General features: G+C 34.2%; 2 protein-coding genes and 1 long non-coding RNA gene across 4 annotated transcripts; 1 reads left to right on the top strand and 2 right to left on the bottom strand.

Moving 5' to 3' along the window:
* Positions 1 to 9,902: 9,902 nt before the first annotated feature.
* Positions 9,903 to 14,114, bottom strand: LOC147394101 (uncharacterized). The gene is made up of 3 exons (XR_015181707.1): positions 13,938 to 14,114; positions 10,179 to 10,249; positions 9,903 to 10,039 (listed from the first exon to the last, which is right to left on the bottom strand). It is a non-coding gene; the product is annotated as an uncharacterized LOC147394101 (long non-coding RNA).
* On the bottom strand, positions 11,586 to 13,845 carry LOC147394102 (protein arginine N-methyltransferase 1.1-like). 2 transcript variants are annotated; one of them, XM_086454602.1, is made up of 4 exons: positions 13,576 to 13,845; positions 13,313 to 13,462; positions 12,502 to 12,638; positions 11,869 to 11,960 (listed from the first exon to the last, which is right to left on the bottom strand). In XM_086454602.1, exons 1-4 carry the CDS (start codon positions 13,636 to 13,638, stop codon positions 11,942 to 11,944), a joined length of 369 nt encoding a protein of 122 aa, XP_086310728.1. In that variant the 5' UTR covers positions 13,639 to 13,845; the 3' UTR covers positions 11,869 to 11,941. The 2 variants fall into 2 exon arrangements, with proteins under 2 accessions (XP_086310727.1, XP_086310728.1); XM_086454601.1 differs by lacking the exon at positions 12,502 to 12,638 and having other exon boundaries at positions 11,586 to 11,960; positions 13,576 to 13,842.
* A 3,696-nt stretch (positions 14,115 to 17,810) lies between the features above and the next one.
* On the top strand, positions 17,811 to 20,146 carry LOC147394100 (protein C2-DOMAIN ABA-RELATED 4-like). Its single transcript, XM_086453801.1, has 3 exons — positions 17,811 to 18,001; positions 18,861 to 18,956; positions 19,700 to 20,146. The coding sequence occupies exons 1-3, from the start codon at positions 17,891 to 17,893 to the stop codon at positions 19,976 to 19,978; spliced, it is 486 nt and encodes a 161-aa protein (XP_086309927.1). The 5' UTR covers positions 17,811 to 17,890; the 3' UTR covers positions 19,979 to 20,146.
* Positions 20,147 to 20,385: the final 239 nt, after the last annotated feature.

Here is a 20,385-nt window from a genome sequence, read left to right as displayed (position 1 = left end):
ATGGACTTCAACTTCTTGTAGTCAATTCATACTCGCCAACTAGTTTGGATGCGATTAGGAATCAATTTGTTGTCCTGATTGGTCCTAACTGTGACACTGAACTTGTTTGGAATAACCTAAACTAGACTAACCCATTTCCTTAGACAACATATTTTAATACCGGATTCAATAATCTTAGTGGGTCTCTCGAAGGTTTGGAATTTTACTCAAGGTGAATCTGATGCATAACCACAGAGGGACTGATGTACTTGATGTCAGCTATGGTCCAACTTATAGCTTCGCAAAGCTCGCGTAATACATGAAACAAAAGCTTTTCTTACGACTCTTTAAAGTCTAGTGAGATGATGACTGGAAAGGTTTCAACCTCTCCTATCAATGCATATTTTAGTGTATCTGGCAACTATTTCAGTTCAAGCTTGGTAGTCTCTCCAATTGGTAAAAAAGGTGGGGTAATGGGAAAAATCTTTGGTTTAGGTTGCCATTTCTAAAAATCCTTCATTGGGACAGATTCAAATAGGGAGTTTACTTCCCTAATAGATTTCTCTGATTCGGAATCAAAGTTGAATTGGCCTAGGTACTCTTTTAATGGGTCAATGTTTTTCGTTTATTTGAACGTACTACTGGTCAAGGTGTCTATCATGTTGATCTCTTCTAAGTCATTATGTCTATGGATTGAAATTTGTTATGGAAGACATTCATTTTGATTTCATGTCTCCAAATGCCAAGGTCATGATTCCTTTCTTAAATCTAATAACGGCATCAGATGTTGTCAATAATGATTTATTTAGTATGACAAGAACGTGGTTGTTTGGGTTAATGACAAGTTCAATGTCAAAAACCACAAAGTTGATATGGAAATATAAATCTTTAACCTTTATAATGACATCCTTTATAATTTTGTTTGGTACCTTAACCGATTTGTCAACTAAACTTAATGTGATATCCGTAGATTTGAGTTTCCCCAAACCTACTTGTTTGTAGACAAAGAATGAGAGAAGCTTCACACTAGCCCCTAAGTCTAACAGACAGTTTTCAATCATAATATCCCTTATATGCACAAGAATTATAGGGCAACCAGGGTCCTTAAATTTAGATACAATTGTCTATTAGATCAAACAAGAAAATTAGGCTATCATTACAACCTTTTCTGACACAGGGGTTTTTCTTTTAACTGTGGTAAGTTTTTTGAGAAATTTAGCATATGAGGGAATCTGACGGATTGCATCTAAGAATGGGATATTGATTTTTATGTTTTTGAATGTTTTTAAAACCCTTATAATTGTTTTCCTTTCCTATTTTCTGTAAGCCTATGCAAAAATGGGGCCTTGGGAATGGTTACTTAGGTTTCACTTAGTGGAGGTATTTCCTTTTGTTTATCCTCTTCCTCTATTGCATGTGCAATTGGGTTCTTATCTTTTGTTAGGGTTTAATGATGCTCTTTGGGCCCTTGAACCTGATTGTCTACTAGATTTTTAGAACATGAAAAGGGATTGCTTAGACAGAGTCATTAGTAGGATCTGGTTGACTTACTATCTCATATTGTCTTTTTTGAGCATTTGGAACAGGTCCTCTTGGGTATAGGATTGTTTAACTAGGGAATTGTCCTTTATTTCTCTCTCCAATTAAAAGAGCTAACTGACCTAACAAAACTTCAAGTTTATTGATTACTTACGCATTTACTTGATTGATTTGCGATTGGTTTTGATTAGTCTATAGTTGTTATTGCATAATTTGTTGTTGTTGCTTTAACAACTCAATCATCATAACTTTTAAGGATGAGTTTGTTTGTACAATTGGGGGAGAGTAGTCAGTCATATGGTTGACAACAATCGCCCTTTAATCAAAATTCTAAAAAGATGAAGAATATTGTTGTTGTGGAACCAAGGCTAGGTTCGCAACGGGTTGACACTATTTATTATAGCTCTTTTAAAAACCTGGAGCACCACCCTATTAGATAGGTTCATTTTAATGATAGGAAAAATTTAGGGAAAACCTATTGTCAGGGTGGTAAGTCTGACTGTAAGAATTAGGAGTGGGTTTCCTATAAGTACTATAAGACCTAATAACATTAGCTTGCTCAACCTTAACTATTGGAAGACTCAGACAGCTTTTGATAACGTCGTCGAAACTTTCACATAGGAAACATATTGATTGTGGATCAGTTCCGACACACATTGCTGGGGTAGCCTCTTGGGTATTAGTTTTGATACTAAAAGTATCAAGTTTCTTATATAAGTTTTGCACCCCATTGATCAGGCTTTTCATGATATTTTTGAGATCTAGATCAGTCTGGATCCCATACATGTCTAGTTTCTTAACTCCCATGTCTTCTCTATCAAATTCTCTTAAGTTGGTGATCTAGTTTAAAGCACTTTCAATTGGTTCAATAAGGAACTCGTATTGGGGGTTTGATTCACAAATTTCCTTTTGTGCATTGACTCCAATAGGATACGTTGGGTTATTAGGAGGTCACTATAAAAGAAGTTGACCAATGGGTTTTATTTATCCCATGATGAGGGCATTTGACCAGTAGGTTATTGAATTTCTCCCGTGTTTTGGGATAATTCTTTATCGAATTGTCCCTTGAAATTCTAAATGGCATTCTTAAATTACTTAGTTTTTGTCATTGAAAAGAATTTGGCCATGAATTTCTTTGATAACTTATACCAAGTGGTGATAGAGTTAAAGGCCAAGAAGTTCAACTATGCTGCTGTATGATCCTCTAGGGAAATAAAAATAACCTTAAATTTATACTTTCCTCGTTTCAAGTTACCATTTCCAAAGTTCTGACACAAAGTTAGGAATTTGTTAAGATGGTTGTATGATTGTTCACTCTCAAACTCATGAAATTTAGGGAGCATATTAATTGTGGCTATCCTAATTTCAAATTATGTTATATTGATTGCTAGTAAGGCAATATAAAAAGGTGGAGTGACTGAGATAGGTGCAAGCAACTCAATGAGAGTTCTTTTTTCTTCTGTGATAAGTTGACGTGGGATAGGCGACTAATTAGGCTGCTGATCTATGTCAAGAATTTGTGGAATAGGTATTGGATTGAAATCTCTCCTAACCATAAGGAGTGGGTAAGATCTTGTGATCTCTAAATCAAATGGCTCAAGAAGTTTTTGTTGAAATCTCCTACCTACCATACATTATAGACTCATAGAGAATACATGAAAGAATTGACAGTACTTTATGGGTTCCTATAGAGTAAACACTCCTAACTACTTCAAAGGGATAGTCTTAGCCACCAAGCCAGTTCTTTGAAATCAAAGCCAGCTAGTGCAATCTCCAATGAGAAGTAATATGCAATGCTAAGCAAGGGCACTCTTAAATCATTTTCTTGTCTCAAATAGATGTAGTCTATCCCCTTTGTACAGCAGGATACAATAGGACAAGATTTTATTTAGATACTGACCTTAATTAAGAAGTGTAATTGGTGCAACTTAAACTAACTTTGCCTATTGAGCTCGATGGGACCTTAAATCAAGTCTATCCAGATTTTAATTAATTATTAGTTGATTGTAAATTTAATTTTCTATTAAGGTAAGAAATCGATGATGAAACTTGATTCTTACCTTACTGTTTTATCCTCGTAAGGGTGCCCTATTCACTAAATGTAATTCAAAGTGTGTAATTAATTCACCCAAAAGTAATATAGAAACCTGAAAGCGCCCTCGATCCGTACATGAAAGAAGTTTTTGTTGAAATCTCCTACCTACCATACATTATAGAATCATAGAGAATACATGAAAGAATTTACAGTACTTTATGGGTTCCTATAGAGTAAACACTCCTAACTACTTCAAAGGGATAGTCTTAGCCACCAAGCCAGTTCTTTGAAATCAAAGTCAGCTAGTGCAATCTCCAATGAGAAGTAATATGCAATGCTATGCAAGGGCACTCTTAAATCATTTTCTTGTCTCGAATAGATATAGTCTATCTCCTTTGTACAGCAGGATACAATAGGACAAGATTTTATTTAGATACTGACCTTAATTAAGAAGTGTAATTGGTGCAACTTAAACTAACTTTGCCTATTGAGCTCGATGGGACCTTAAATCAAGTCTATCCAGATTTTAATTAACTATTAGTTGATTGTAAATTTAATTTTCTATTAAGGTAAGAAATCGATGATGAAACTTGATTCTTACCTTACTGTGTCATCCTCGTAAGGGTGCCCTATTCACTAAGTGTAATTCAAAGTGTGCAATTAATTCACCCAAAAGTAATATAGAAACCTGAAAGCGCCCTCGATCCGTAGGGTGCGCGGATCCGCTTTTGACCCTTGAGGTTTGGGAGTCACCACCTAGTTATTATGGTCTAGGAACCAAACTGACTCTAAAACGGATAATGAACTAATCTACTACAAAAAATCTAAATACGGGGATCATGTTACGGGGTTCGAAGGTGTTAGGCACCAACCCCGCCCGGCCATTGCCGGTCTCTACTTATCCCAAATAAATCTACATCGCTAATGACAAACCTAGATTAAAAAATAATGAAAAAATCTTACCTTCGATCTACAAAAGTGTTATTCCCTCAGATCTAGTGAAAACGGCTCCTTGTACCGTATTCCTTACTTCGTTATGTCTCCAGATCTGATTTCTGATCTCCGAGGTAAGGTATTTCCTTCTTAGATCTAGGTGCTTCGAATTTATTATGAATTTTTGGGATGTTTTTGAGAGGTTTTTGGGTGTTTTTTAGGCTAAAATCAACGTAGGGGTGTTAGGTAAAGAGTTGAGGCTCCAAAATTAGGGTTTTGGAGAGGTTGTGGAGGCCTCTTCACCTACTTTTCCTAGAGTTTTTTCTTTGATCCGAAAATAGGGTGTGAGCACCTCTATTTATAGATTTTTTTAGGGGTTGATTTTGATAGAGTTAGTGTTTAATTAGAGTTCTTTTAATTAGAGTTGTGTTTTAGTTAGACTTGTTTTAGGTAGAGTTGTGTTTTAATTAGAATTATTTTAGATGGAGTTGTGTTTTAATTAGAACTCTATTAGATAGAGTTATTATTTAATGAGAGCTCTATTATGACTTTTGGTCTTATTTGTTTGACTTTTAATATTTTGACTCTAGTCTTAATTGATTGACTTTTAATATCTTGACTTTAGTCTTGCTTGATTGACTTCAATTTTGACTTTAGTCTCACTTCATTGACTTTAATACCTTGACTTTAGTCTTTCTTGATTGACTTTAAATTTTTGGAGAACCCCCCTCTATTATATCTTTAATTCTTTGGACCACCAAATGGAGGGGTTCTTAAAGAAATATCTTACGAACCCTCAACAATTTTACTTGAAAGTCCGATTGAGCGATTTTTTTAATTCAAAATTTTAAATTAATTTCATTAATGTTTCACTTTAATTATTTAATGTTTTATTTATTAATTTCAAAATTTTAATTATGAAAATTGTGAAATTACCATTTTGCCCCTAGAGAGGACTTTTCACGTTTTAAGTCGGTTTTTAATATTCTAGGATGTTTTAGAATCGATTTTTCGTAAGGAATTCAATGAAAATATTAGTTTTTGTCATTTATGAAATTTTTTATGTGAAATGGTCATGAACTTTATGAGGGGTATTTTCGTAATTTTGTTAAATTCTGTGAAAATTAGCGAAATGATTTATTTGATTTTGATTTGTTATTTTATGTGTTTTAATGAGTTTTTCTAAGCGTAACGTCGGCTCTAGGGTTGTTTTGAGGATAGGGGTATTTTGATAATTTGGTAATTTTTTTAGTGATTTTTATCGTGAAACTTCTTTTTGAGTTTGCAAGATGATGATTTCTATGTTTCTGGAGTCGTATTTTCCTAGCGTAGCATGGTTTTTAAGGTCTTGTCAGTTCGAGATACCTCATCCAGATTTCTAAAACACATCTGGTAACAAAATAAAGCAATGAAAATAACATCCATCATTGGGAATCATTGCGATCGGGTTGACGAGTTGATTAATCAGGCAAGTGTAAAAATGAGGTGCCTACAGATGCCCCTCTTTGGCAGAGGGTTGAAGTAAATTAGATAGCAAATCTATTTTGGTAGATAGTGCGATATCCGAATGTCAAAGCTAGTGCAGTTCATTTTACAGCCTGATTTAGCAATTCATCAGGATGTTCAGATCCTTGAGCGTAAAACTCTCCCCGAACTAAAAAGTTGTCAGGTCCTTGAGCGTGAGCTCTCACTGACAGTGTCAGATCCTTGAATTTTAGAGAATTCTTCCTGACTAAAAAGTGCAAGTGTGGGTGTATGTATTGTGTGAAACTGAGCAAAGATTGAGAAAAAAAAACTAAGCATAATCTGAGCATAAACTGAGCATAATATGAGCAAAATTTGAATGTCTTCCTCTACCTACCCTAGGTGAACTAGTAATAAACTAATTTTTTGAAAGTCCTACTCTACCTGCCCAGGGTAAAAGAGTAATGAACTAATTTTTTTTTGGAAGTTCTACTCTACCTACTCGGAGTGAAAGAGAAATGAATTAATTTTTTTGGGAGTCCTACTCTACCTGCCTAGGGTGAAAGAGTAATGAACTAATTTTTTTTTTGTGGGAAAGTTCTACTCTACCTACTATGAGTGAAAGAGTAATGAACTAAGCTTTTTGAGAGTCCTACTCTACCTGCCCAAGGTGAAAGAGTAATGAACTAATTTTTTTGGGAAGTTCTACTTTACCTACTCGGAGTGAAAGAGTAATGAACTAATTTTTTAGGAGTCCTACTCTACCTGCCCAGGGTGAAAGAGTAATGAACTAAATTTTTGTTTTTGGGAAAGTTCTACTCTACCTGCTCGGAGTGAAAGAGTAATGAACTAAGCTTTTTGAGAGTCCGACTCTACCTACTCAGGGTGAAAGAGTAATGAACTAATTATTTTGGGAAGTTCTACTCTACCTACTCGGAGTGAAAGAGTAATGAACTAATTGTTTTGGGAGTCCTACTCTACCTGCCTAGGGTGAAAGAGTAATAAACTAATTATTTTGGGAAGTTCTACTCTACCTACTCGGAGTGAAAGAATAATGAACTAATTGTTTTGGGAGTCCTACTCTACCTGCCCAGGGTGAAAGAGTAATGAACTGATTTTTTTTTTTTTTTTGTTTTTAAGTTCTACTCTACCTACTCGAAGTGAAAGAGTAATGAACTAATTTGTTTGGGAGTCCTACTCTACCTGCCCAGAGTGAAAGAGTAATGAACTAATTTTTTTTTTGGAAGTTCTACTTTACCTACTCGGAGTGAAAGAGTAATGAACTAATTTTTTTGGGAAGTTCTACTCTACCTACTCGGAGTGAAAGAGTAATGAACTAATTTTTTGGGAGTCCTACTCTACCTACCCAGGGTGAAAGAGTAATGAACTAATTTTTTTTTTTGGGATATAAAGTTGGATTTTATGAAGGTCCAGTAAGCATTTTAACTCTCTTTGAATCTGAGGAGTTTTCAAAATTGCTATCAAGAGGGTAATCTTTAATTCAAAGTTAACCTTATCCTTTAGGGTTGAAATTGACCAGGCATCGGAACAAAAATGTCCCTAGTTTGACAAGGAACATTGCATTGGGGATAATTGAACATAATTTGAAAACGAAATGTCATTCGATTTTTTATGTCATTCAGTCATAGATTTCACTAAATGAGAATATTTTCTGAAATATTATCCCAAATTTGTTCAGCAATCCAAGTTTTAACCGTAAATCAGAAGGCCAAAATCAAACAGCCATTCTAGCTTCTTGGGCGATCACCTATTTTGGAGGTAGTCCACGAGTTGGGACATATGTAAGAGTTGAGAGTGATGGATCCATCATTCTTAAAGTAGGATACATTAAGAGTGATGGATCCAAGGTCCCTCAAGGAACAAGTCTTAAAATAATGCATAAAGGAGTTGGGATAGGCTCTATTGAAAATGTACCTCCCATCAAGATTGTTGGGAGAAGTTAGGAATATGCATTTTGGATTCTCCTACTCAACAACTTCAGCAATGCGCACTACATCCAAGCTGAAGTCTGGCTTCCTTGGTACTACAAAGTAGAATGATGAAGTATAAGTGATCATGCACATATTCATTTAGATATCAAAAAAGAATCGAATAAAATATTGGAAAGGCAAATCACAAAAAGCAAGAAATATTTAATTCTACTCTTGATGACCACTGCTCCATTAACATCTATTAAAAGATTTTTTTTTATTTCACCATTTAATCACCTTAGTATTAAATGGTTAAATTCAAATTATTGGGGTAGACAAATAATGGGATGCAAGATGAGTCACATTATAATCCATTGAACATGACATTCGTAAATTGGTTTTACTTCCATACAAATGTCTAATGTTTGGGGTAAGAATGATTTATCCCTAAATAAATGTCAATTGATACTAAATTGAAAAATAGGAGAAAAAATAAGATATGCATTAAGATAAGAACCCTTGGAATGTCAGATTCAGAAACATGTCAACATGGATGGTTCACCCCGTTTAGATGAACCCTGATAACATGCATGGAAGTACTCTTGTAAGTTTAAAATCATTCTAATCATGAGTCTAGTTGCAGGGAAGAGAAGTAGAGGCCAAAGAATTCAAAGAGTTATTTGCCCACAATGGCTTGCCTACACACCACCCCACTTAATAAGGGTAGGGTCATCATTCTATAGAATTCTCTGAGGATCCACATATAATGAAATTGTAGCTACATACCATGATACCAAGCGTGAAAATAATTGTAACTACATGTTCAATTTATGCACATTTTGTTTCTTGATTCTCAACATTCAGCTCCATAAAACATAATCGGTCTTCCTAGTCTTATAGAATTGTCATTTTACTCTTAGCCCGGTTCGACTTGTACAACCTCTACCAATTCCCATGCTAGTATGGACAGATATTTCAATGGATTTTGTGGAAGGACTTCCTAAATCCAAAAGGAAGTCAACCATTTTTGTGATGGTAGATAAACTCTCAAAGTTTGCTCACTTCATTCCCATCTCTCATCATTATACGGCTGCCACCATAGCTCAAATAATTTTTGAGAACATATTCAAGTTATAAGGAATGCCCCACATTGTTAATTGTAACTATGAAACAAGAGAGGATTAAGTGGTGAGTACCTTTCTCCCAGCAGATTGTTGTAATGAATGTGTAACATATGACTTTTTGAAAACAACAAAAATCCTAAATCTCAGTTATTCGATTTGAAAATTTCTATTGGAGCATTGCCCATCCAGCTTCTCTTTCTCTGATTTTAGCCTCTATTTCTCATCACGAAGCTCATTTTTCTTGGCCTACATAAGCAAATGACCAATTGATTTAACAAAGCAAACAAACTATTGCCCAGAACTATACTTTTCTCTAATGCCTATAGAGAAAGAATTATAAAAGAAACAAACTATAATATTTCAAATGGATTAAGACACTAACCAACACACTCAGGCCTTTTTAGTACTTTCCAATGTGCTAATGCATTAGACCACACCGGCTGAAATAAAATAAAATATTTAAACAATTGATTGGAGAAACAGGATTCATTACAAGCACACAAGGCATTGTGCATACTGCACATGGCAACTCTATGAGAGGTTGCATGATTATAGTATGATACCCACAACACTCTAAAAGCATGAGGTGATCGACGACCCTAGGTCCTTAAGCATTATTATAGTATGATACCCACAACTCCATTCTTAGTTCAACACTCAATAAGTAATTAAGCAATTGTTAGGTACAGATGTAGACATACTAAATATTTTCTGTAATTGTAATTCAGTAAATACTTCTTTTATGTATGGTCTAGAGAAGCACCAAGGGAATTTGGTAATGCAGTTGTGGCCATTCTTATAAAGAATACCATTGAAAGACAAGATACCTTATTGGTAAATAACTCGTCAGATTGAGAAGTTTTGAAAAGAAGTTGAATGAGATGATCGGTTTGGGAATTCTCCATCCATCTCTTCATGTCATCTTCACAGTTTCTCTGTATCCATTGCTTCATATCCATATCGGCTGTGTCTGTACCATTTATTCCTTCACCTAAGCAGATTTTACTGATTTTTTTGACACACATAAGAAGTACCTGACCACCGCAAATAAAAGAATAGCTAATGAGGCCATAATCGTCTACACTATTAACAAATGTGACATTCAAAGAAGCAATCTCATCTATTGCGATTTCTTTAGAATAGCTTGCAACTTGGGATTAAGCTTTAAAATACCTTCTTTAATTTTCTTGCTAATTAAATTATCCATGGCAAATTTTATTTGCCCTTCAAAAGCATCCACCAAACTATAAATAAGAAAGAACACTAGTTAATACTTCACAGGATCATCCAACTTGGTACTTAGCTTTAAATATTCTGATTAATCATTTAGAAAAGTTTAAATCTTAATAGTCATAACTTCACAAACGCTTGGGAAAAGCTCAAGGTCATATGTCATGGTTTTGACAAGCAATTTTTGTTTGAAGTTAAAAAGTTAATTTTGAGAATTGAAAAACTTATGATGCAATCAGGTAAACTATATTAACTTCTAGAGTGCCCTGCTGGATACATGTTAACTAGAACAGAGAATGAGGTCAAAAACATAGTGCACACACACACACACACACACTAGGTTAAAATTAAATAAATCAATCTTATTTGATGATCCTATTGATCAACTACTATGTATGCGATTTTTCTCTTAAATAAATGAGAATTTAGGTACTTAGTATAGTATCATTCCGTGGTGATTGTTCTAGTTTTCCCTGTGTTGATATCTTCTTGTTCTGCTATTTGAATTGCCATTTCCTTTTATTTGTTTCAGAATTTAGGAGTTCTCAGCTATCTCGTATCCAAAATCTTACTAAAATCATTAATAGTTGTTCTAAACCCCCTAAAATCCATAAATTTGTGATAATCACCAGCAAACTGAATCCCTCAACAACAACTCAAAAATCACTGAAGCATAACTAAAAAAATCATCAGTATTAACAACTAGAGACTAAATAAAAGCACAAAACCCTCCAAAAATTCAAAAATCTAAAAGAAAAATTTGAAACAATGACAACTTTATCATTGAATATTCGCGACAGATGTGGGGCGTCATGCTCTGTGTGGGGCGTCATGCTCGAAGTGTCAGGCTATTGATCTTTTCGCACTAATGTAACTAGCTCTCTCGATAGATGCCATGGGGCGGCTTTGATAACGAACACGTGGTAGCTTCAACAGTGCTACATGGCAAATTGCAACATCAGCACGTGGCGAATATATTACCCATGTCTAAAACAATTATACCATAGTTGCTTTAGTAGATTATTCTTGATCTCTGATTTATCATTCTAGGTTGGTTTTCACCATCCTACATTAATTTGCAATCTTTAAGTCTTACCATTGAGTTGTTTCCTCCACCTGTGCCAGCATGCAATCATTGGTCACCTAGGTCGAAATGAGGAAACGAGTGAAAGGGAGATGGGGTTTGGACCATCAAAAAAGAAAGATAGAGGAAGAAGATCATAAGTTCTCAATCAATCTCAAATTTGTGTTATTGCATACAAATAGTTAGATGTCATTTTGGGAAAATACCACTTAAGCCAACCCATTGATGGTTCCTCGGTACAAATAATGAGGATTTAACTTTAAACGGACAGCATGGCAAAGTATTGTCGGCCCAAATAGATAGTAATCTTTAGAAATATGATAGAATGAGACTAATGGCACATTGGACATCTCATAAAAACATGAACACCTCCAAAATTTCAGAAATCAAGTAATGGAGATTAAGTTTTTTCTTCGGTAAATGATAGATTGACTTTGTTAAATAAGCAAGCAGATTGCCCTCACAGAGATGAGATTTTGCAGGGGTACCACTATAATTATTTCCTCTGTAACAAGAAACATGAAACAACGTGGTAGAACATAACTATGGCTGCAAAATTTCAACGAATGATAATCACCATTAGAAAATCCATTTGCCTTAACAATTTCTTTTGCCATGTCGGTCATTTGGGAGCAATCCACCTGCAGGAAAAATCCACATATTCTGGAAGTGAGGAAGTAAATTGTTAAAATAATTGAACCATATATAAGCCAAAAACAAGTACACTCACATCCTGGTACTATTTTAATTAAATGACAAAAGAAGTGAGACATCACCATTGCTAGTAAGTGATAAAGTGACAATAGAAACTGTCGAGTACTAACAAGTTAGTGCAAAAATCAGCCAAAAAGAGTTTAGAACTTACAATCCAAATAACAATATTGTTATTAATTCTAAATGGCACACATACGAAAAGAATCATCTAATGACAACAGAAGAAATCATCTAAGGGTTGGTGAGATGACCAAGACCACACCTTAGGAAGTAGAGGTCTTGAATTCGAACTCCCCTAAGTGGCCACCCTCATGGATTTAGCCCAGAAATTATCTGGTGAGTGTGAGGGGAGGGGACTGCACATGCCCCAAGGATTACGGGTACTCTAAGAGGCCTGGATACCTCGGTTTCGAAAAAAAAAAAATAGCAGAATATTTGAAACAAAATAAAGGAAATAAAATAACCTACCGTATAAATATGCTTGGCCCCTGCCTTTGCACAAAAGAGGGACACAATTCCAGTCCAGCCCCCACATCTAAAACTACTTTATTATTGTAAATAAAATTTTGATATGTCTTAGTCTTCACTGTATCTTTCAACATTTCCTGTAGCGTAAAGATTATCAGACAATAACACAAAATGCAAAAACAATTTCTTAAGGTTTTGAAGATGTGTTTAGCAAACAATAAAAAGGTATTTAAACAAGCAGCCACTTGAAAAGGCTGGTGAGTTTGCATAAGTGTGCAATGTGCTCATAACCCTTATGATATCAAATGATTTGACATTAGTGCTAGGGACCTCCATATCTAGTATTCAAAGTTTGACCAAAGATGGCTAGGTTCTTGCAGCTCACAATAAAATGGTGATATATCCTAGATGTCTAGTTCATTGTTGCGTCTTAACACTTTTCAGGTAAGACTGCTAGCTTCGGTTACAAGTGACATCTCAACCCCTATCAACCACAACTGATCCATACAGCTTTAGCATTGGCCTGTTTAGACCACCACTTAGTTTCACTCAAGTGGAAATAAGTGCTAATAACAGTTATATTATGGGAATTATTTACCAAGAATAAAGTGGTATGACCCACAAACATTGTAATGCAGTTATGAACAGCTACAAACAATGTTGTTAATTAAAACCATGCTAATTGCTAACTATTAGGCTTACATTGCTGGTCCCATATATGAATAAAGATAGGAGTATTACGTTAATTTGACACCTAAGTGGAAGTAAAACTGTAAGGTGAAGGGAAAAAAAAAAGAAGAAAGAAAGAAACCTGTAGAGAAGCCATCCATTTACGACACTTTGTAAATGAGATGTCAAAGTATGCAACAATGGCATGGAAGTAATGGCTGCGTTCTGCCATGAGGTTAAAGGGTGACACAAAGGAAACGTACCCAGAAGCCATCTTAGAGATGTCCATCTTCTGAATACAGGAAATCAAATCAATCCATAGAGATCAGAAGCACAGTAGTAAGTTTAGAACAACACAGTAGAAAATAATTAAAAGACAAGAACAACAGAGTTCCTTTTCATCACCTTAAGTAAATGGGATTTTGTGATGATTTGGTTCTGATTAACAGTGTCAACAAGAGGTTCCATCAAGAATGTGAGTTTGTCACTACTCCTTCACTTTCAAGTTAGTTGCACATTTATTAGACCTACCCCGTAAGAACAAATCTATTTGTAAACCTCCGGAATGAAATCACCAATAATCCTGACAAGAGCAAGAACCATTCTGGAAATGGTGGAAACGACTAACATCGTGTAGAATCAAGTCGTTGGAAAAGTAAATCAAATAAAAAACATAAAAATAAAACCCTAAATCAGATGAGTTGCAGAGTACCAATTGAAAAAATTGAAAGATCGAAACGCACGCGAGCAAGAGAGAGAAAGCTTACCAGATGCGAGAAAAAAACAAGGATTTGTCTCCTATCCGAAAGGAAAGCTGAATGCAACAGGGAATCTATCATCTACCGCTTACCCAGACCTTGAACCTCTGACAGAAAGAATCTCCATACATGCATTCTTTCTCTCTTCCCTAATACCTAAAACATAGTTCCGTCTATGGAGCCTACGGCGTCTTCCATGGCACTAAGAAGTAAGGTGGCCCAGTCTCTCGCCTAGCCTTCGCCTTCTTTAGTGACAATCTAGTTTGTCGAAGTAATCTTACAAGACCCAACAGACGAGAGAACAAAAGAGAATGACAGAGAAGGAATGAGGAGGAAAATGAGAGGGAAAATGAGAGGGGAAGAGGGAAATAGATTTTCGCGGGCTGTTCTTTCGCGAATTAAATTTCTTTTTTCGTAAGTGTAATATTCGTTATCGGCGGATTTTATTTTCCGCTGCCATCTTTATATAAATCGAGTGTTGTGGGATATGAGTGGTCCTATAACGACGGATAAATTTATCCGCGGCAAAAAGTATACCATAACTATAAATAAATTGAGTTAGAATGAGGGGATATGGGTGGGTCCTATAGCGGCGAATAAATTTATCCGCTGCAAAAATTATACCATACTGCAGTAGAAATAAGCATCCGCTACTATAAACCAATATTATAAAGCATCCGCTACTATAAACCAATATTATAAATAAATCGAGATATGGATGGGTCCCTATAGTGGCGGATAAATTTATCCGCTGTAAAAATTATACCATATTGTAGCTGAAATAATCATCCGCTACTATAAACCAACACTATAAATAAATCGAGAGAGAAGTGAGAGTTGAGGGATATGGGTGGGGTCCCTATAGTGGCGGATAAATTTATCCGCTGTAACAACTATACCATACTTTCTGTGCCAAAAAAATAAAAAAATACATAACTTTCTATAGTAAAAAAATAAAAAATAAAAAATATTTTTTTTGTTGAAAAATTAATCCGTTGTTATAATGAATTTTCACTAAATATTTAAAAAATTAATTTTATAGTGGCGGATATAGAAATCCGCCGCTATATTCAATTTAAAATAAATTGATAATATAGAAAATTGATTTTTTTACTAACGGATTTTTCAATCCGCTGCTATATTCAATTAAAAAAATATTATTAAAAAGAAAATTTGGTTTTATAGCGGCGGATATACTGTTTCGTTGCTGTAGGAATTGAATATACAGGATTGGTATTTGCGTGGGTACCTATCGCGGTGGATATAATTATCCGTTGCAACAAGTACATATATAGAGGCGGATAAAATGATCCGCTGTTATAGAACGCCGCTGTAGGTCAAAAATGTTGTAGTGGGTTAAATATCAATCTCTAATAAGGTATTGTTTAACTTAAACTTAGCTGAGATTAAACTACCAAAATCAGGAAAATAAATATTATATCTAATGACTACTACTTAACAAATTGGTATCACAATAGAGCATTGAAGAATGATTAAAAACAAATAAAATTATCTAAGATGATCTTGATTAAGCTTTATCAACCTCTCTAATGGAGGTCCATTGCAATAATAATAAAAGCAAATAAAAATAAATAGAGAAAAGATTGGGAAGAAATTGATGTTTCTTTTATTAATCTTGGCCTGAAATTGGCAAAGAACTCCTTCTGTTTACAAAGTTTGAACAAAAAGTAGACTAAAAACTAAAAAGAATAAGAAAGGACTAGAGCAGATAAGAGATGATAAGATAAGATGATCCAAAGTTCTTGTCTGGTATATTATTTATAGAGACTAAATTAGGATTTCTTTAAGATTTGGAACACTTTTGTGTTTTACAAGAACCTCTAAACCCTAGTTTGTTACGTCACAAATCATGCCACCTCAACATTGTACAAATCTCGAGAAAAATATTATCGACATCACTACTCTGCCCAAGGTATTCACCATGCCGCAACTCTTATGGGCCCAATGAATTTTGTCTTTGGTCCGTGATCTTATCTTGAGTCTTGATCGTAATATACTTATCTAATTATCTTGATTCATCTTTTTGAAGTTAGCGACTTTGACCTATCATAAATAAATAATTAGAATTAATTTATAAAATTTACAATTTATTCAAAAATAATAATAAACATAGACTATCAGCGTATTATATTTATTTAGGGATTTTTATGTATTATTAAACCTTAAAATCTTTGTAAATAGGGCCTTAAAAACAAATTTGTAAGTCTTTATCACACTTCACAGACCCATTTGAAGAGAACCTACTAGGAGTAATTCATGGTCTAAGGGTTAGCACCTGAATTTTTTAGAGCTTCCACCATCATTTTAATTTTAATCTGATTCAATCAAAAGGTTTTTACCCTCCAACGGGATTAAGGTTAGGCCTTCTAGTAATATATCCTTGAAATGTTGACATATTATTTGATCATATTATTACCAATAGTTTGTGTTTTTTTTTTATTTCAATAAGTAAGCAAGGACTGTTAAGGGCCCCGCCTTATTTATTTATAAGAGGCTAATAAAAACCGAAAGAATGAAGAAGAAATATCCTGTAAACATAACAGGGATTGGTCAAAAGGAAAATTGACAATAAACAAAGTCAAACCATGCGAGGAAACTCCATTTTTTGCTAACCAATCCGCCACTCTGCTGGTTTCGTGCCTAACGAACTCAAAATTTATCAATTTGGAAAGCCTTGGCCACTGCAGACCCCCATGAAACTCCCTTCATGAAAACATACATGATCCCACGGTGTAAATAATTATTATTGTTCTATTAAAAATGGATTAATAGATGGTTTAATGGCATAATCTTACCTCATATTACTCAATTAACATTTAAATCATTTTTAAAAGAGGCTTCTATAGCCACACCAACTTTTTCTAACACCACCCCAAATGTATCCTAATTCTTTGATGATTTATATATGAATTGATGTGGCATTAGAAACTGTTGGTGTGGCAATAGAAGCTCTCAAAAAACCTACATCGGCCTCAGACAAATCTGGATAAGATTATATTAAAATTTAATTATTTAATATCAGAAAACACCAAAAACCTGTAGACTCGGTCGAGACTTTCAAAAGTATCATCTTGGATCTTGAACAGATTATAATGTAATAGGCACCAACATCGTAATCGCGTGGACACTTTCTCAAATCTAAACCATGAGAAATTAAGTTCATTAAGGTTATCAAACCCCTTGAGCACCATCATCCCAATCCTACTTGTCCATATGATCCAAGATGACTCCTTTTGGCCATTTACAAAAACTAGGCTGAGCGATGTGTTTTTTCGTATTTTTTATTTTTATTTTAATTATAAATCTTTTTCTTGGGATATACAACTGCACATCTTCCATGGAATATTTTCTAATTAGAAAATCAGCACTCTTTTCTATAAGATATATAATTAATTTTAATAATTTAAAATACGATTTTTTTATTAATCCTCTACTAATCCATCTTACAATTATAAAATTATATAAAAAAATATTAAATAAAAAAATATACTAATAAATAATTTTGAATCCATTTAAATAGTTTAACTTATGAATCGGACAAGTCAATTTGGTATGTTGGACGGCCAAGCTGAGGGGCTCCCAGATTTTAAAACCACGAGCGCAGCTAATGAGCAAAATATAAACAAAGAAATCTATTTTCAGAACTTTAAGGTCAAAGGTGGACAAAATAGACCACTTAAAACGTACAACAATTAGGAAAGTTCACGTGAACGTGAAACATAACAGGCTGCGGTCAACAAATAAAACAAAGTAAAATAATTGTTTTTGAGTGCGCGCACATGCCAAAAAGGAATATTCCAGGAAAGAACACCTCATACTCGTATTTAAATAGAGAGGGGACTTGTGTTTTTCAAAGGAGCTAGCTATAGTCTCATACTTTAATTCTCAGACATCCTAATAGTTCTTCTTCTTCGTTTGCTTCTACATAATATTTTTTTTTTATGGAGAATTTCTTGGGTCTTCTTAGAATTCGGGTTCATCGAGGCATTGATCTGGCTATCCGTGATCTTTGTAGTAGTGATCCTTACGTCGTGATCAAGATGGGAAAACAGGTAATATTAGAAAACCCACTTAAACATTATTTTGTTTAGAATGTCTGTTAGTTTCAATCTCTTGTCTATGTATTTAATTGGTTTCTGTTGATCCATATTTTATCTTGTTTATGGTTGAATAACATGATACATGTTTCTTCATTTTTTGGATCTGATTGAGTTATAGCTCGATGGGTGGCTTTGTTTTCAGTTGTTGTTGTTGCTGTAGATATCAAAGGATTTTTCATACTTAATTTTGGGTCAATTTTCCATTTGAGAAGTAATACCAAACCCATATCTATAGTAAGCTTAAATGACACTAAAATCTATGAATTTAGAATTCTTACATTCTATGCGCCTCACCGTTCTTAATGTGTTTCAAGAGTGGTGCTTCTAAGGTTGATAAAGACTTCCAAATCCAACTAAATCACTAGGATAGCCGTTTGATCTTATAAGTCTGTACAATTTCATGCAATGGACTTGAGGATGGATCATTTTCAGTTATTATGTTTTAAACAAAAAATTCCCTCATCCTTCATAAAATCTGACATAATCAATTCAATTGAGCAGAATAACATGGGAAGTGATAATTAGTTAATGTTAAGCTTGTGCCTTATATTCTGTTGGTGGTATACCGCGAGTCCCCAATTTCGTAAAATTTAGCCGAGAAGGCATTGTTCAGGAGATTTCAGTTTTACATAAAAGAAGTGATATTGAGAGATTGTAAGCCTAGTTTTCAAGGAAAATTGTGATTCTCGTGCTTATTATTCTACAGATAAAGTTTTAATATTTCATTTCCTTGCTCTATACATCTTGAAATTCATATCTTCTCTTACTAGTTTTATTGATTTTATTCTGATATTGTATAAATTTGATGCAGAAATTGAAGACTAGTGTGAAGAAAAAGAATGTCAATCCTGAGTGGAATGAAGAGTTAACACTTGCTATTACAGATCCTAATCTTCCAGTCAAGCTTGTAAGTATTCTTCTCACACGTTGGTTATATTGCCTTCTGTCGATATAGGTGTATGAAGTCGAATTGGCCTAAAGAATAATGATAGCTGTGTTTATACAAAGTAATAGTTGAACAATGAAAATGTTTAAAGGATCATGTTAGAAAATCTTTATTTTATTCGTTTTTAGTTGTCAAAAATAGTGCGAGAATTACCAATAACAATCAAAATAAATTTGAAATTAAAATAGAAAGATCAGGATCAGCTAAATTTACTTCGTTCTACAATGCTCGTACACTTCGTTGGTGGAAATTAAACCTTTCTTACTAGAGAATGAATGGTAAGTAAAGTAGATGGTGAGGGGGGAGCACTACATTTCTACTCATCATGGAAACATAGTGTTCAGGTCACCATACTACATATATAATTAAAAGGAAATAATAACCACTTATCCATCAAATTTTGATACAAATACTGGGAGCCCCTATTGAATTACAATATGAATTCCAATTTTAACAAGTTTATGCAATTTAGCCTTTCAATTAGAAAACCAGGTATATGTGTTGGGCCACATATATCAGATATTTTGACACAATAATTCAACATTAGCTACTTCTCTAAACAAAAGTAGGCCAATGTTGATGAGATTTAAAAAAAAAACATACAAAAACAGAAGCAACTTCATCCTAGGCTTGGGGAAAACCACACAAGACTTACCCATTTTTGGTAACAATAGGAATTCATTTTTTGTTTTACGTGGTTGCAGGCAGTTTTCGATAAGGATACATTCACCCTAGATGACAAAATGGGAGATGCAGAGTTCGACATTAAGCCATTTATAGAAGCTGTAAAGATGAACTTGCAAGGTTTTCCAAGTGGTACGATAATCAGGAAAGTGTCACCGAGCAGGAAGAACTACTTATCAGAAGAGAGTTGTATTATGTGGAAAGATGGCAAGATTGTTCAAGATTTATGTTTGAGACTGAGAAATGTTGAACGTGGTGAACTGGAACTCCAACTTCAATGGATTGATATTAATTCCTAGTTCTTATGAATTTTATGTTACATCAAATGAAAATTTGTAAATGTTATTAATATATTTTTAATCAAAGTTTTTTTAATTTTCTGGAACACCCACTTGAAGAGAGTCTACTACAAGTCTCATGAGTTGACTCAGGCAAGTGTACAAATCTGTAAATATTATATGGTTTAATATAGAATTCATTTTAGGATATTTACTAAATTAAATATGGCTTTTGTTAGGTCACAAGTAAAAGTGCAACAAATACACCTCGGAGTAAGCAGCGGAGGCTATTTTGATAGTAAAAGATTCTTTTAAAGATAATTTTTTATACAAAATCCAATTTCTGCATTTATTGCACTTTAAAGTGTGACCTTTTGGCACACGTAAGCAAGACCCATTAAATGTATCTTTTTAATTAACCTACTTGA

Source organism: Akebia trifoliata, chromosome 9 (assembly GCF_017979445.1).
Source record: "Akebia trifoliata isolate Shusen 1 chromosome 9, ASM1797944v1, whole genome shotgun sequence".
Lineage (NCBI taxonomy): Eukaryota > Viridiplantae > Streptophyta > Magnoliopsida > Ranunculales > Lardizabalaceae > Akebia > Akebia trifoliata.
The sequence above is the reverse complement of the archived record's forward strand: the minus strand, read 5'-3'. Positions and strand labels throughout refer to the sequence as shown.

Coding starts and splice junctions, on each gene's coding strand:
- LOC147394102 (XM_086454601.1), bottom strand. CDS start 13,638: ATGGAACCTCTTGTTGACACTGTTAATCAGAACCAAATCATCACAAAA. Junction 13,463..13,575: donor CAAAATCCCATTTACTTAAG/GTGATGAAAAGG, acceptor TCCTGTATTCAG/AAGATGGACATCTCTAAGAT. Junction 11,961..13,312: donor AATGGATGGCTTCTCTACAG/GTTTCTTTCTTT, acceptor TTTTTCCTGCAG/GTGGATTGCTCCCAAATGAC.
- LOC147394100 (XM_086453801.1), top strand. CDS start 17,891: ATGGAGAATTTCTTGGGTCTTCTTAGAATTCGGGTTCATCGAGGCATT. Junction 18,002..18,860: donor TGATCAAGATGGGAAAACAG/GTAATATTAGAA, acceptor AATTTGATGCAG/AAATTGAAGACTAGTGTGAA. Junction 18,957..19,699: donor CTAATCTTCCAGTCAAGCTT/GTAAGTATTCTT, acceptor ACGTGGTTGCAG/GCAGTTTTCGATAAGGATAC.